This window comes from Dipteris shenzhenensis, chromosome 4 (assembly GCF_047967505.1).
Source record: "Dipteris shenzhenensis isolate YYH24624 ecotype China chromosome 4, Dip_SZ_1.0, whole genome shotgun sequence".
In the NCBI taxonomy this organism is placed as follows: Eukaryota; Viridiplantae; Streptophyta; class Polypodiopsida; order Gleicheniales; family Dipteridaceae; genus Dipteris; species Dipteris shenzhenensis.
Genome location: NC_141599.1, coordinates 35,566,801 through 35,582,701, shown reverse-complemented (window position 1 = coordinate 35,582,701; position 15,901 = coordinate 35,566,801). Strand labels below are relative to the sequence as shown.

Sequence of the window (15,901 nt, the reverse complement as noted above, 5' to 3'; positions counted from 1 at the left end):
CCCAAACCTTCAAAATACCATCTTATTCCCATACAGAAGCCTGGTGGTCATGTCTCTCTTCTGCAGGGAAATATGCAGGACCAAATATCTGACCCCATCGGTTCTGTTCATAATCACTGACAGACCTGACAAAATGCTAGTATGACATTTCTATTTTCAGCCCACTTTCATACTCTTTTTCAGGAAAATCACCGAGTTTAGGAAAGAGAACTCCTTTTTCATATTGCCAGCAGCCAAACTTAGACCGGAAGAAGTCCACATCCAAATGACTTCTAAAGATATGTGTAGATGTCGATGAGTGAAACCAAATTCCCATTAGAACCATGAATAAGATATCGATGAGCTGTCATGTCACAGCTTACTGTAAAGCCAGAAAAGAAACAAGAAAAACCGACATGCAGTACATCTACATCTTCTGTAGATGAACTGGAACTGATTCATTTATGATAATCTTATGCATTCTTTATAAAGGTTGCATCTAATCAAGGCATTTACCTTCGGAGAAATTTGAATTCAAAGGTAGCCAAGAAATCATACTTGATAAGAGAGTCGAGAATTTCAAGATTTCTAGATCATAGAAAAGATACAACATATATCAATTTAAAATTACAAAGGTACAACAAGAGGGAGCACAAAGCGCATGGGATGGCTTGCAATGCCTCCCTGAATGTAACTTCGAAACAAAAGAAAAAGCCCAACCCCACAATCTAGTGAGAAGACCTGTAAATACATCTCAGATCGTCCTTATCTCGAGCTGTAAACATGCCGTCATAGATTGAATTTCTGTTTCCAGAATTTCAGAATTCAAAGATTAAACATTGGAATAATGCTGTTCGCCTAGTAGTGAATCAAATGCTGTACAGGAAAGGTACAAAACACCGTGGGTATCAATACTTTAGACAGTGTGCAAAGCTAGGAAGGCCCGTGCTTGTCTTCTCAAACTGGAATGTCTGTATTTTTATCTTTGGGTCCCTCATAAATTGGTTTTTATCGCGATAATGGCACTGGCCACAAATACAAAGAATGAAGCCGAACATCAGACAGGGGCGGGTCAGGTAACAATGTAACATGCCATCCTCTGTGTGTGTGTGTGTGTGTGTGTGTGTGTGGCTATCTTTCTCTCTGCCATTCAGATTTTATGGAGTTCTGTGATGAGTCTAATCTGTACTGGTCCCATCAGCTGAGAGCCCTAGTAATTGTCCAGTCCTTGGTCCATTCTTGTATGGAGCTCAATAGTAGAGCACAGGACTACATCGTGAAGGTATCCTGTACTCTATCAAATCTCCAATGGATGTTATTGGCTATCATGCCACGTTTGGCGAAATGTGACCACCATACAATTACACACTTGGACTGGGGAAAGTCATGTGCTAACTGCCTGAAGCTTGCAATGCACAATTCAATATAGGTCATACATTTCAGCAAGTCATACTCATATGAAATTCTACAACAGTTATACACAATGTGATGGTGACGCCAATGCTGAAGGCTCCAGTTTTGAATGAGCCACCCCCATCTTTCACAGGACCAAACACTGCCATGTATCCTTAGTTGTCGTGGACATGATGCAGTAACCAAATACCAACCATCGCTGAATAGGTGACAAACGGCATACATAGGTCTTTAACGAGATCCATACTCTGCTCTGCAAGGATTCTGCCAGCCTTCCAGAAATTGCTATATTAATGGGCTTCTCCTTTTGCTTTCCTCCTCTGAAAATTGCTGACGAATTTGGCAAGACTATGTGTGTGATTCATTACTATCAGGTATTGCTGCACAGCAAAATGCCTTATAGCATGGTGTGGGTGAGGCATTGCATTTGTTGCACTTCTCAAGGTATGGTCGGATACAAGTGCACAGCTGACTGCTGAATAACCTCGCACAGGTTTGGTAATTCATACTGTCACTGGATCCTGTACACCTCTGCATTTATCATGCCAAGCCTAGAAAAAAAATCAAATGTTCCATTTAATTGACTTGCTATTTCTTCTAACAAAAAGACCTTGATTTTCTTTCTTCATAGGATTGCTTGTTTAAACCCTACAACACATCATAGGGTCTCGACTTCCTGTTTGAGATATACATTTGCTAAGCGAAAGAAGACTGGAGGAAAGAAAAAGTAACTGCGTCTTCAAACTACATAAAGCAAATCCTTTGCCTGGAACAGTGTCCTACTGGGACTCATGACACTTAGGAAAAGCAGAGACCAAATCATTCTCATGGGCACTGCCAGGGATACCTATATATCAGAATAAGGAGGCCACTATTTTCCACACAAAATCCATAGACAAAAGTTGGTCTTTGTGTTGCTACAAACAAGATGATTGCATAAAGTTGGAAGCTGTAATTCTTTATCATGGACTTCTCGAAGGAAAGACTGCTAAAAAATGGACCATGTTTCTCAAATGGGGCATAGGGATGACAAACAGTCATGTTCTTCTCAGAATGTAGAACGTGAGAGATCAAGCTTTACTTATAACAAGAAGTCTAGCATCCTGTTCTATTGTGCAGAGAGAGAGGCTGTTTTTATTTGCACTATCTTTCTTGACCAACAAGCATGGGTCCTCCTTTTGCAACAAATGTTCGATTATATACACGTTGGTTATTTGTTATGCTGTAATCATCAGTGAGCTGCATTGATCTGGCCTTACCTGAATTCTCCATGAGGCCACTAAAAGTTGTCCCAGCAGGCATATCCACAGGTGCTACTGACCCTTCAAAAAGAGTCATAGATGCTGAACTCACAATGGGCCCAGAGTATGGCTTTTTCACGTTTTTGTGTTGTTTTCTCTGCAAAAAAAAAACCTTGTTCAGCTATGTTTGAATCCCTTAAGGACCAAGTTCCATTCATAAAAGACAAAAATGTACCCGGGCTCTAGTTGGTGACCGATCAGGTCCATAAGTAGCCATTGCCTGCTGAATAGCAGCACAAATCTGAGCAGCCTGATCAGTGTGTGGATGGCACTTCACAATACGAACAAGATCTTTTGTGTCGAAAATATGTGCATCCTGAGGTGCACTTCGGAGATGCAAAATCAATCGTGACGGTAATGCATTTTGTGAATCGTGTTTCCCAAGCATATATTCAATGGTCATTAGATCTTTCCATGCCACATCCCAAAGTACTGTACATGGATCTCTTTGAAGATCTGGCTTCTTTTGAACAATTATGTTTGTCGGGTGCTGAAAAGATCAATGAACCAACAAAACCTTAGGATAAATACTAAAATGACAAACAAGAATAAATGCAAATAGGGGATTTTCTTACTTGTAATAAGATGACCCGGCGGTGTGTGACGATCAGTGTCCGTCCCTTGGGAAGGTTGAAATGATCTTCATAAGCATCTGACATAGCGAATTTCCCACGAACCTTAAAAATGTCCATCGGCCCAAATATTGAGCCACGTTCTGCAAGTTGTAAAAGAATCTGCAGAAGTCAAATAAAATGAAAGAGTAGGTTAAAGAGAGAAAAATTACATTTCAGATAAAAGAGACCAACAGGTTGACACAGCATTTTCAATCTCTGACAAAATTATTTTTCCATGCTTCTCTGTATCCTATTGCATGTAAAGGGTCCTAGTCAATACAGTACTTCAGTCAAAGCTTGCAGCCCTTTGAACTGCTATCAAAGAAAAGATATTGGCTACCTGGCCTTGGGCCTTATAGTCATCATATGGGTGAAGAATGTTATCGCCCCCTATCACTCGAGGAAGGCGACGGCGCAACAGTACTGCTTCAGATGTTATAACTGCAGCAATTTTTGTCTTCATAGCATTTGCTCCTTCAGTTGTTTTAGAGAGAAGATCCAGTACACCACTTACAGGCTGAGCTGCTACTCCAATGATGCCTTTCCCCACACCTTGTACAAAGCCTTCCATTCCTGAAGATCTGGCCCCCTCAAACGGTTTGGTTAGAATTCCAGTGACCCCTCTAAACAATCCCTTGCCAAATGCTTCTGCTCCCTCTCGGAATCCATCTCCAAATCCCTCTACACTCGCTTTAGTATCCTGCATTCCAATGTAGAAATAAATATTTCCGTTCTGTAACCTTTTTCAACTCAACAATATGCAGAACTATCAGGCAACAGTCACCTGTTTCTGGCGGCTTCTTATGAACTTTTTGTCCATTGAAAGAGCAGCTACACCTTTGCTCATGTGGCCAAGTGCACTGCTTGCATTTCCCAGTATATCCACACCAGAAAGCAGCAGGAGTGGGTGACTAAGGAGATCTTTTCGTACACTTGACGTGAAAGCTGCTATAAGAGAGCTCTGGCGCATGCAAATGTCTTCATGAACACGAGGTGCAATCCTAACCTGTTTGGCAGAAAGAAATCTAAGCAGTCCACCACCTTACAGACATCAAGTACAAAGCAGCATGCAGACAAAGCTGCAACAGTTTTACTCACTAATAACAGCATATTTTGAAGGCTGTCTGAAAAGATGAGATCTATTTAACTCACTTGCATGTCATCAGTGTTTCCAAGAGCTGTCATAAGTGATGCCCAAAATCCAAGAGCGCCCCGAGGCCGCTGAGTGGGAGACATGGCCAGGGACACTTTGAACCGAATCTCAGATGTATTTAAAAGCCTGCAAATGTGCCAGCTAGTCAGCAGAAAGTTCAAACATACATGCTTATGCACTCATGACTGCAGGCGTGTGCAGGAAACTCCACCAGGGACACTCTCACAAGGAACTCAGAGATCTTGAATGGTTAAAAACAACTGATCCACCCACCCTACCCCCCACACACCCTTACACTACCAAAAAAATTCAATTTATTACCCAATAAAAATGATTGGATCTATGGCGACATCAGTTGTCTCACTGGCTGTTAATCTACTCAAATTGAGATGTTGAAACATCTGGTGCAAGCGCCAAATTATTGGCTCATGAATGTTAATCAGGAATGCTGTATTAGCTGTGCTTGGGCCCTGCACCAGCCACAAAGTACAAGATGAAGTCAAACAATTTATCACCCCCCTACAAAATAGAGTTTTGTGCTAATAATCCCATCACATGACTAGCTTCTAATTTCTTCTTGAAATATTAATCACTGATAGATTAGATCTGTTTGCCACATATTTGAGCTTCACCTGTATTCCAATATAAGGATAAACATATCGGTCTGGAGTCCCGTTATCCTGCAAAGTGACCGTGCACTTAAAAATAAAGTCTAGTGGATTTGCTGACACTTGCGGCCGAAATAGAACAGGCATAGGAGTTAACGGCAGCTGATTGTCCACTTGAAGACCGTCAACACGTAACTTGACCCTGAACAACAAGGTCAGCCACGTTGAGCTTACGTATATGCATGATTTAACATATAGAACCATACCATGCACCCAGTTGATATTAAACAGCTCTCAAAACAAACTGCTTTTACTTTGTTAATTTTGATACATTTTTGAATCCTCATGACCCTTTTCAATTACCTTCTACTTCCAATTGCTACGTTTCAATACTAGCAAAAGTCTTAACATGGATTTAATAGTACAATTTTGAGAGTGAAGTGCATAAATCAATGAAGCATTTACTTATTCTCAAAGCAAAGAACTGGCAACTTAAAATTTTATTCAAGATTGACTCTGAAGGAGTATTATATTCACTGTTAACCATAGAATAAGTTTGCATGGCATGAGAGCATCCTATGACATCCCCAATTATGTCAAGGCCCAGATGTATGTGCAGCTCACATGTAGCCAAACCAGCCTAAAAGACTGTCATGGGCCCGGCACAGAATAGATCAGCAAAGCACCTCGTGTGAGGAACAGAATCTTCCCTTCCCTGCATCCTTTACTAAATCTGCTGATGATGCATGGTTAATCGAAGCTACAAGGCTTAGAGACCAATTCCAGAAAAAGGAGGATGTGATTGAAACTACACGGCAGGAGGATGAACGAAGAAGGGAGATGGAGGCTTCCATTCAGCAGTCCTGATACTGTGACTAGGTTGGGAAAGCGCTTCTAGCCTCGTTTCTTTCCCTTCCCGGGATGCTTCCATTCTATGGGTAAACAAAGCAGTCTTCCATGGATGAACAAACTGCCTGCATTTTGGTAAGTCTCCTTTGAATCTTATATCTTTTATCTGGAGGGACAGACAGCTCAACGATGAAGGCTAGCTGCAGGACAACCCCATTATCATCACTTTGCAAGCTTGGTCTTCAGCTCTGCGTGTTTTAGCAGTGCCTAGAGTCCCCACAGCAAACACCCCAGAATGTTAAGAACTGGAGCTAAAGCAGCAGCTGTAGCAGTTGCAACTTGTGATATTGGTATCTTTTGAGGGTCATAGCAGATGCAAGATCGAAGGAAGAGCAACATGCTTATAGTTGATTGGCCTTATAAGTCACCACCAGTTCTCATTGCTAGCTCAGAGGATCCAGGGGGAGGTTGAGGATATGACAGATACGCTGGGGAAGGGTGGTGCCCTGCGGACAGCTGGGGCATGGCACTTAACGAAACAATGATGATGTGCCCAAGTAGATTGTGGGAGAAGTAGCTCCAGCTAAGCAAATAATGTAAGTCCAACAGAGCCCTAGCCCAAGCAGCAGCAATAGCCGAGCAACAGTAGCCTCAGCAAGAGCCAGGGGAGACGCAACCAGCGAGTAGCATGAGGACCTCCCCTAAATAATGTTTTTCTTAGAAAAAGGAGAAAATCAATAATAGATCTCAGACTTTGGGGAGAAGCTTGTGCTGAAGCCAATCGGGCATATCAAGTACTGCACTTGATACAAGACAATTGGGTACTAAGAAAAGTGGCACAATACAATGATGCCCAAGTAGATATGAGGGAATGAAGTTAAGGAACTAGATTGCAGAAATGTTGGGGAAGCTTAAGGCCCAGAATGCACTAGTACATCAAATAGTTCGTTTACAAACTGAGCTAGCAAAGAAGCATGCATAGCATGATGGGCGCACAAAATGTTTGATGGAATCTGTATGGCGAGGTTTGACATGTACCGTCATCGTTGCAAGCAGAAGAACGAGTGCCTCAAACAGCTTTAGGATGAGTTGGCTGTGGCTGAAAGTGCAACAGCCTCTCCCCAGCAGTTAGCTGATTACTGAGAGGGATGCATTCCAGACAAGCTTAGATTCACAAAAGTGGAACGGGAGGAGAAATATGGAGTTTTAGTGAGATGGTTGTAGAAATTGTTGAGGTTTGTGGTACATCAGACACTTTGCTGAACTTGCCTTTTCTGCAATAGCACAAACTTGATTCTAACATCCTTTTAACCCAACATTAGGCATCAGGGCAGGTACTTCTATTTCTATATATCCCATAGCTTGCTGCAAGTTCCTGGGATGGGAATGGGTAGCTTGCACTCTTGGATTACAGGGAATGGCTTCGGTATGACCAAAGAGGCTGCTAATAGCCAATGCAGATCACTGGATGTGAATGGCTTCTCGCTTATTGCAGACATTGCCTGATTCTTCCAGAGTTTACGAGACCAAATACATAAAACCTTTGAAAAGTCCATCAGGTGGAGGGCTTATGTAAAGCGATGGTACACAACCTTTAAAAAGTCCATCAGGTGGATGGCTTATGTAAAGCAATGGTACAAAACACAGTTCAGAAAGTACATCACATGAGTATATCAGCATATGCCTATTCACATGCTGAGCTGGATCCCTCGAGGAGGAAGTTTCTAGTGCAAGTAAAATGATAGACTGAAACAATGAAGAAATACACCTTAATAAATCGCATAAACTCTGTTTGGCTGGAAAACTCACAATACCATCTCTAATGGAATGCATGAACTCCAATCACATCTATGACATGACTGCAACATGCACACCATATCCTCCAGAGGGTAATGCTAGAAATGATTGCCCATAAAAATCAATCTAAAACACAGTGGCGGTCAGATTTGAGACCAGTGCTGCTGCTCCCCGCTCCTCCTGCTCCCCTCCTCTCCCTGCTCGACTGCTGCTCTCCTCTCCCCGCCCTGCTGCTCCTCCTGCTCCCCTCCTCGCTGCCCCCTCCCTTCCCTCCTGCTGCTCCTCCTCCCTGCTGCTGCTCCTCTCCCTGCTCCTCCTGCTGCCTCTCTCCCCGCTCCCTGCTGCTCCTCCTGCTCCCTCCTCGCTGCCCCCTCCCTTCCCTCCTCGCTGCCCCCTCCTACCTGCCCTCTCCCCCGCTCTGCCCCCTTCCCCCGCGCTGCAGCCTCCCCCCCCTGCGTTGCAGCCTGCTCCCCCCCCGGCGCCTGCTGCTGCTCCCCCCGTGCTGCAGCCTGCTGCTCCCCCCCCGGCACCTGCTGCTGCTCCCCCCCCGCTGCAGCCTGCTGCTCCCCCCCCCGCTGCAGCCTGCTGCTCCCCCCCCCGCTGCAACCTTTCCCCTCCTCTCCCCCCCTGCTCTTCCTTGCTTCTCCTCCCATCTCCTCCCCTCCTCTCTCCTTCCCCTCTCCTCTACTCCTCTTCTCCCCCTCTCCTCCACTTCTCTTCTCCTCTATCCTCCCCTCTTCCCCTGGTTTCTTCTTCTCTCTCCCTTCTTCTTCACCCACTCCTTCATCTGGAATACCCCTATTCTCTTATAGGGGTCTCCTGGGTTTCAGGAAAGCGGACGGAGTTTTTATTTTTTGTGTTTGAATCGGCCAACACACCTCGATTGACGAATGGGTTCCCATTCAGTCAATCCGTCTCCGCTCACACCGGCCGCGAGAACTCTCACTTTTTCAAAAGACGAGCTACAGCAGTTGCAAAAGGATTTGGAGCATGAGTGTTCCACGACTCTCTTCGCACGCATTCATGGCTCACACCCCTCCAGGTCACAAGCTAGAGATTGGATGCTGTCGGCGCTTCCTCAGGACCTCGCCCCCCACCTCAAGGATGTTCGTTTGTTGGGACGGGGTTTCTTTCAGGTGTGCCTAGATTCCTCGGACTTCACGAGAGACCTGCTACAGGCCGGGTTTCTACTTCTAGGCTACAGGAGGATCTTTTTGTTTCCTTTTCAACTGGGATTTGACCCAATTGAAGAGGACAAGTAGGGAGTTTCTGTTTTCATCAGGTTCCCTGGTCTTCCCTCGGTTTATCACCGGCTTCTTTCAGTTATTGGCGAGAGGTTTGGTGTGGTGGCAGAGATCCCCCCTCTCCCTAGCGAGCCCTCTTCGGCTGCTAAGGCGGTCAGGTTGGACGGGGTACCCAGGGTTAGGGTCATTGTCCAGGACCCCAATATTTCAGATGACCACATCATGCTACAACGACCCGATGGGTCTTTCTTCCGCCAGAGATTTGAGGTTGCAGGTCGGCAGGACCAGTGCAGGATTTGCAGATCCTCGGGACACTTCGCCAGAGATTGCCCAAAGAAGAAAAAGAGGCCCACAAAGCAACCATCTTGTACTAGCTTACGACAGAGAGCTGGAGCAGGACCTACCGCTCCACAGACACGGCCTCAGACACGGGCTCCTCCCTCTCCTAGGGCTACTCGAGTCCCTTCGACACCCCGCGCCACCTCTCGCCCACGGTGGGTTCCGGTCGCGGCTAGGCCCTCTACTTTAGTTCACTCCTCCACCTCTTCGGAGGCTACCCACTTGGAGCCTCAGGAGGAGACTACTGTTCAGGAGCCTTGTTCGACTCCACCCTTGGATCGGGCTATACCTTCCTCAGCAGTGCAGGTTGTTGGCACCTTGTCTGCACCACTTTTTGATCAGGATCCAGTACAGATGCCTCCCTCTTTGGACAGAGGGAAGGGGGTTTTACATTCTCCTCCTACTTCAATAGGAATCCTTCGTATCCCCTCCCCAGGGCTGGCTCAACAGAACTCATTTTCCACTTTGGAGGACCTCTCTAGCCTCCCAGATGATGATTTTGTACCCTCTACTTTTGGAGAGCCAGTTATCGGCATCCCTATTGAGAGATCCTTCTCTCTCTCACTTGTGGATTTTCCTCCCCTTGGACCTCGTGTGTATGGCAGGAGGTCTGCTCCGGTAGACGTTTCTGTTTCCGCCACCAGGTCGGGTAAGGTATTCCAACCCACTTACTCCCGCCGATGAGGATAGCTAGTTGAAATATACAGGGATTGGCAGGGATTGGGCGCCATCCCTCATCGCCGTCGCAGATAGCTGATCAGGAATCAGCTCCATCCAGGTGTTCAGCGCCTTGCTGCGGCAAGGGCTCACTTGCAGACTTTGCTTGATCAGAGAGCAGAGTATGCCTTCCATGCACGGGAGTCCTTTTGGATACAGATGGGAGGGAGAGTCAATAAACACTTTTTCTCTACACTTGGTCCCAGACATAGTAGAGAGAGTGTCACGCAGCTTATTGACTCTGACGGCGTTTTGCAGTCTCATCCGGAAACCGTCATGCATTTAGCGACAGCTTTCTATACCTCCCTACTTTCCGCAGATCTGAACTCACAGGCCAGAGAGGTGGCTAGAGATGAAGTTTGGCCGAGTTTACCTGTGTTGGTCATGTTGGAGATAAGTGCACACTAAGTGTACTATTTCCTAGTCTACATTTGTCTAAGTCTAAGTCTAAATCTAAGTCTAGTCTTTATGTCTTGAGTGTGTGCCATGTGGCACTTCTACAATATCCCATAAGCACTCTTGCTTTATGTCTTGTACTTTGGCCCATATATTCAATGGGTCACATCATTCTAATCAATCAGTCTAGCTTGTGTCTTGTCTACATCCTAGCAAGAGGTAAGACCTTCCCACATGGCATCCTCCTCTCATTCTCTCATATCTATCGACAAATTCAATGGGTCCAACTTTCATACTTGGCAGATCAAAATCAAGTGCCATCTTATGAAAGAAGGCCTTTGGGACATTGTTCACCGTGATGCTCCCGAAGGTCCATCTGAGCAAGTTGTTGCTGCCAAGAACGACAAAGCCTATGCTATCATATTGCTCGGCCTTGGAGATGATTACATTCATCACATCTCCGACATACAGTCTGCTCCTCAAGCATGGATCACTCTGGATACTCTTTTTGGAGCCCGATCTAAAAACTCTAAAATTGCACTTATGATCTCATTCTTTGATCTACATATGCAGGAAGGAGCTACTATAGCCTCTCATGTCAATTATCTTCGCAATCTTATGGTTCAGCTTGCGTCAGTCAAGTCTCCCATCTCAGAAGATATTGCTATTGCTGTGCTTCTCAAAAGCTTACCTGACTCTTATGATACTCTTGTCACTACCTTCAAGTATCATAATAATCCTTCTCTTGAGGGTATCATCAATGCTCTCCAAGAGGAAGAAAGAACTCAACAACGAAAGGTAACTGACACTGCATTTTTAGCAAAGAAAGGAAGTTCTAAGGTAAGAAAGCCTTGCACCCATTGTGGCAAAACTAATCATGTGGAGAAGGACTGTTTCAAGGCTCATCCATGCACCATTTGTGGCCGTGATAATCACCGGGAGAGGGACTGCTACTCCAAAACCTCTACATCAACTCCTGCATCTACCTCAGCCCATGTTGCTGCAACATCTCCATCAGTTGATCCTGCTGTTCCTTCCTCACATGATGAGAAGTGGGCTTTCTGATTACTTCTATGTCTTGTCTACCACCTTGACCACCGATGATGTAGGTCAAGGGGTTCTAGTGTCTTGGTCTTTCTATTTGTCTACAGTCAGTCTTCTGTCTATCTAGTCTTGTCTGTCTGTCTATTTGTCTATCAATCTGACTGTGTTTTAGATCCATCTTGTCCCTACCCTTGTGGACCCATATGAGGATATCACTTGAGGAGGGGTGTCTCAGGATCTTTTGTCTGTCATGTTTTCTATCTTGTCTCTCAGTCTATCAGTCTTTATGTCTGTCTTCTAGTCTTGTCTTTCTGTCTTACTCCTAGTGTCCACTTAAGGAGGGTGTTGGAGATAAGTGCACACTAAGTGTACTATTTCCTAGTCTACATTTGTCTAAGTCTAAGTCTAAATCTAAGTCTAGTCTTTATGTCTTGAGTGTGTGCCATGTGGCACTTCTACAATTATCCCATAAGCACTCTTGCTTTATGTCTTGTACTTTGGCCCATATATTCAATGGGTCACATCATTCTAATCAATCAGTCTAGCTTGTGTCTTGTCTACACTCTTCTCAAGGTATTTCTAGTCTTTCATTCTTATTATTTCATTTCAAGTTTCTAGCTCTAGTTCTAGTTCTTGCTTCCATATTCCAACAGGTCACCCCAGAGATGTTATGCTCACTTGATGCACGCTTTACCAACACAGAATTCAAGACTGCTCTCTCTGCCCTTCATAAGGGCAAATGCCCTGGTTTCGATGGTCTTACTCCTCCTTTTTTAATAGCCTTTTGGGATATGATAGGTGATCATATTACTTCAGCCCTGCAGGGCATTTGGGACTCGGGTGAGATGCCTGACTCACTGACCGAGGGACTCATTCACCTTATCCCGAAAGGTAGCAACAGGAATTTTGTATCCCATTGGAGACCCATCACTCTTTTGGGCACTCTTTACAAAATCCTTGCCAAGGCGATCGGCATCCGCGACAACAGCCCCTTCTTCCAAACCTCATCCATGATACTCAGACAGGTTTTGTGCATGGCAGGAGCATTTTTGATAATATCTTTTCCTTTTGGGAAGCCACAGAGTGGGCTATGCAGAGTGGGCAGAGGCTAGCAGTTTTACTCTTGGACTTCGAGAAAGCCTATGACAGAGTAGATTGGGGTTTTCTTGAGGGCACTCTTCTGCGGTTTGGATTTTCAGATGCTTGGATCAGAGGGGCGGCCTCCCTTTACAGGTCAGCCCACAGCCAGGTTTTGATTGGAGGGGTAAGGGGTGACAGGTTTCAGATTTCCAGATCAGTTCGTCAGGGATGCCCTTTAGCCCCCTTCCTCTTTCTTTTTGTGACAGAAGCTATGAGTATCTTCCTTAGATCTCACGCTGAGCTTTTTGGGCTGAGATTGCCCTTGAGACAGGAGCAGGAGCTTTTTGACTGTGAGTTGGTTGATGACACTGCTATTTTTATTGAGGCCTCCTTGCAGTCACTTGATTCTTTCCGGACAGCCTTGGATATTTTTTGCTCAGCTGCAGGGGCACACATTAACTGGCATAAATCCTTTGGCTTTTGGATGAGTGATGAGGACACTCTAGGCTGGGGAGTTGACATTGGTTTTTCCTGGATTCAGAGGGGTGTTCCTATCAGGTATTTGGGATGCCAGGTAGGATTGGACATCTCTCCAGCACAACAGTTTGCCCCAGTACTAGAAAGTATAAGGAAAAAGCTCCTTTTCTGGAGCTCTGCCAAACTTGACCTTGCATCTAGAGTTGTGGTAGTGAACCCGGTTCTCTTGGCCACCTCCTGGTTTGTGTGTTCTTGCTGGTGCCGGTCTAGGGATTGCATCACTCAGCTCATCAAACCAGTCAGGAATTTTTTATGGAGTGGACTTGATGGCACAGCAGATGTTGCAGCAAGGGTGGCTTGGGAGACCATTATTCTCCCTACATGTGAAGGGGGCCTTAATGTCATTGACCTGGACTTGCAGTGCAGGGCATTGCTTTGTAAGGTGGTGGTGAGGGGACTCATGTCTGGGCAGGAACCTTGGAAGGATTTCTTTTTTGGACGCATTCAGGCTTGCACACCAACCTTGGGAGATGATTGGGTGGACAGCCCTCGCTGGATTTTCACTTCAGCCCCTCTCAGATCTCCTGCCTCTCCTCTCATGACTACCATCCTGAAAGCTTGGGGGAGCTTCAGGAACTCTCTTCGAAGGATTCCACCTTCTACCGTCGAAGAGATTGATAGGCAGCCGATCATTTGGAATGATAGTATTCTTGACGAGCATGCTAGACCACTGGGCACTTCCCATTACATGCAGTGGTCTAAATGGGAAAGACGCCCGGCCTACATAGTAGGCACTTGGAAATCTTTTATCACGCTACCTGAGGATCAGAGACTGCAGCCCGTGAGTCACCTCAGAGGGATAGCACGCAAGATTCAGCAGATAGATGCAACCATCCCAGTGGAATGGACAGTTGAGTTGCCTATTACTTCCACCACTTGGATGGGGGCTTTTTCGAGGACATCAGTTCCTTTACAGGTGATCGCTCTCCGAGGTCTCGGGGAAGACGCACTGGTCTTTGATGTTGGGGATGGAGGTTTACTTTCTACATCCAAGGATGGCATTCTTCTTGAGGTTGCCTTTCAGCCTGTCAGGATTGATGGTTTTGTGGACCATGGAGCGGGCTTGCAATGGTACTTAGACCCCGACCCTCTGCTCTTGGCCTTGGGATCCTGGAGGTTGTGGTCATATGGAGGTGCACCTATCAGGTGCTTGCAGTGGGACCCAGGAGAGTGGGAGTGGATAGATCATGGGCACCGAGAGAGGGGGATTCCCTTCTTTCACGGTTGGTAATGCCAGGAGGTTTCAGCTGAACAGTAGGGGTTGGATTCCCTCCAGAGCCCCCCATTGGGAAAGCTTCTTCATCACCGCAGATTTGCGTAGAAATTTCTGGAGGAGGCTCTGGAAATCCCTCAGAAATAGAAAGATCACTCTTTTCTTTTGGCTTTCTATTCATGGAGGGATTGCAGTGAACTTATGGAGATCACGGTTTGGGGCTGATCCCACTTGTCCTCGATGTCATTCTGCAGAGGAGTCAGTGCGACATTGCCTTTGGGACTACAATCAGGCGAAGACTATTTGGAAAGGGGTTGCTCGGATACTCAGCATCTTTCACACTTCCCCTTTCTTCATGACTTGGGGCTCGGTCACATGGTTATCTCTTACCGGGCCCCAGGTGTTTTATGAGGGTGAGCCTTCTTCTTGGGCACTCTCCGTCCGCCGGCAAGTGATAGAGCCCTGCTCTCTGCAAGATGTACCACTTACTCCCTTCAGAGCTTCTCATGTTTCAGTGGACACCTCTTGGGAGATTTTGGCTAGCATTTCCTCTTGGCACATTTGGAGAGCCAGATGTTCTGAGGCCTTGGATGGCACCCAGATACACCCATCACAGGCGTTCACGGGTATTTGGACTGACACGGTTCACACTTCCGCCCCTCACCTAATTATCATTACATCTGGGGCTCGATGGATTATTTTGTTGATAGATGGATGTAAGATTGGCTTCCTCAACCTCTATGCTCCCATTGCCTCCCAATAATAGAGTGGATATTTCTTTTTGAGAAGGAATTGTACCCTTGGGTCCCTATTGCTGATTCTTGGGTATTGGAGGTGACTTCAACTTGATGGAGTTGCCTACAAACAAAAGAGGGGAAGGGAAGGCGGCATTCACTCTCTTGAGAGAGCTTCATGGATTCATTCCTCAATGGAGGCCGATCATGCTTGTAGGCACTACATATAAAATTTTAGTGAAGGCAATCAGCCTTTGTTTTCAGCCTCTACTTCCTCACTTGAAACATGACACACAGATTGGCATTGTGCATGGGCACAACATCTTTAATAATATATTTATTAAATTTGAAAGGCCTCAGATTGGTCTAGACAGAGCAGCTAGGACCTTGCTATTCTAGTCTTATTTTCGATAAAGTTTATTGATAGAGTAAAGTGGACCTTTTTGAAGGGTACGCTGCTGTGTTACGGTTTTTCTGATTCATGGATCCGAAATGTGTCCTCTCTTTACAAATCAGCCCATAGCCAGGTTAAGAGATGTTTCAGATTTCCGGATCAGTCCATTAGAGATGCCCTTTTGCTTCTTTGTTATTTTGGTTTGTGGCAAAGACTATGAATTGTTTCCTCAGATCTCAGGCGGACATCCTTGGTTTAAGAATTCCCCTCAGCTGGGACAAGATGTCGCTAGACAGTGAGCTTGCAGATGACACAACAGTTTACTTAGATGCCTCCCCTTTGACCCTTAACAGATTTCAGGACAGCTTGGAACAAATTGAGTGGCATAAATCCAATGGCTTTTGGATCAGTGATGAGAACTATCCTACCTGGGGATTAGACTTTGGTTTCACTTGAATCCAGAGAGGTCTTTTAGTTAGATATTTGGGC

At 45.6% G+C, this 15,901-nt stretch overlaps 1 protein-coding gene across 2 annotated transcripts in view; it reads right to left on the bottom strand.

The window, feature by feature from the left end:
• Positions 1 to 575: 575 nt before the first annotated feature.
• Positions 576 to 15,901, bottom strand: part of LOC147902770 (calcium-dependent lipid-binding family protein) — a 227,504-nt gene continuing 212,178 nt past the window's right edge. Inside the window, exons 57-65 of one of the 2 annotated variants that reach the window (XM_087373773.1) lie at positions 5,093 to 5,270; positions 4,782 to 4,930; positions 4,460 to 4,586; positions 4,092 to 4,313; positions 3,648 to 4,007; positions 3,269 to 3,427; positions 2,869 to 3,183; positions 2,652 to 2,790; positions 576 to 1,913 (exon numbers count right to left, since the gene is read on the bottom strand). In XM_087373773.1, coding sequence (XP_087229899.1) covers positions 1,741 to 1,913; positions 2,652 to 2,790; positions 2,869 to 3,183; positions 3,269 to 3,427; positions 3,648 to 4,007; positions 4,092 to 4,313; positions 4,460 to 4,586; positions 4,782 to 4,930; positions 5,093 to 5,270 — 1,822 coding nt within the window. In that variant the 3' untranslated portion in view covers positions 576 to 1,740. Of the gene's footprint in view, positions 1,944 to 2,651; positions 2,791 to 2,868; positions 3,184 to 3,268; positions 3,428 to 3,647; positions 4,008 to 4,091; positions 4,314 to 4,459; positions 4,587 to 4,781; positions 4,931 to 5,092; positions 5,271 to 15,901 lie in introns of both variants that reach the window. The other variant, XM_087373775.1, reaches the window with a different exon arrangement.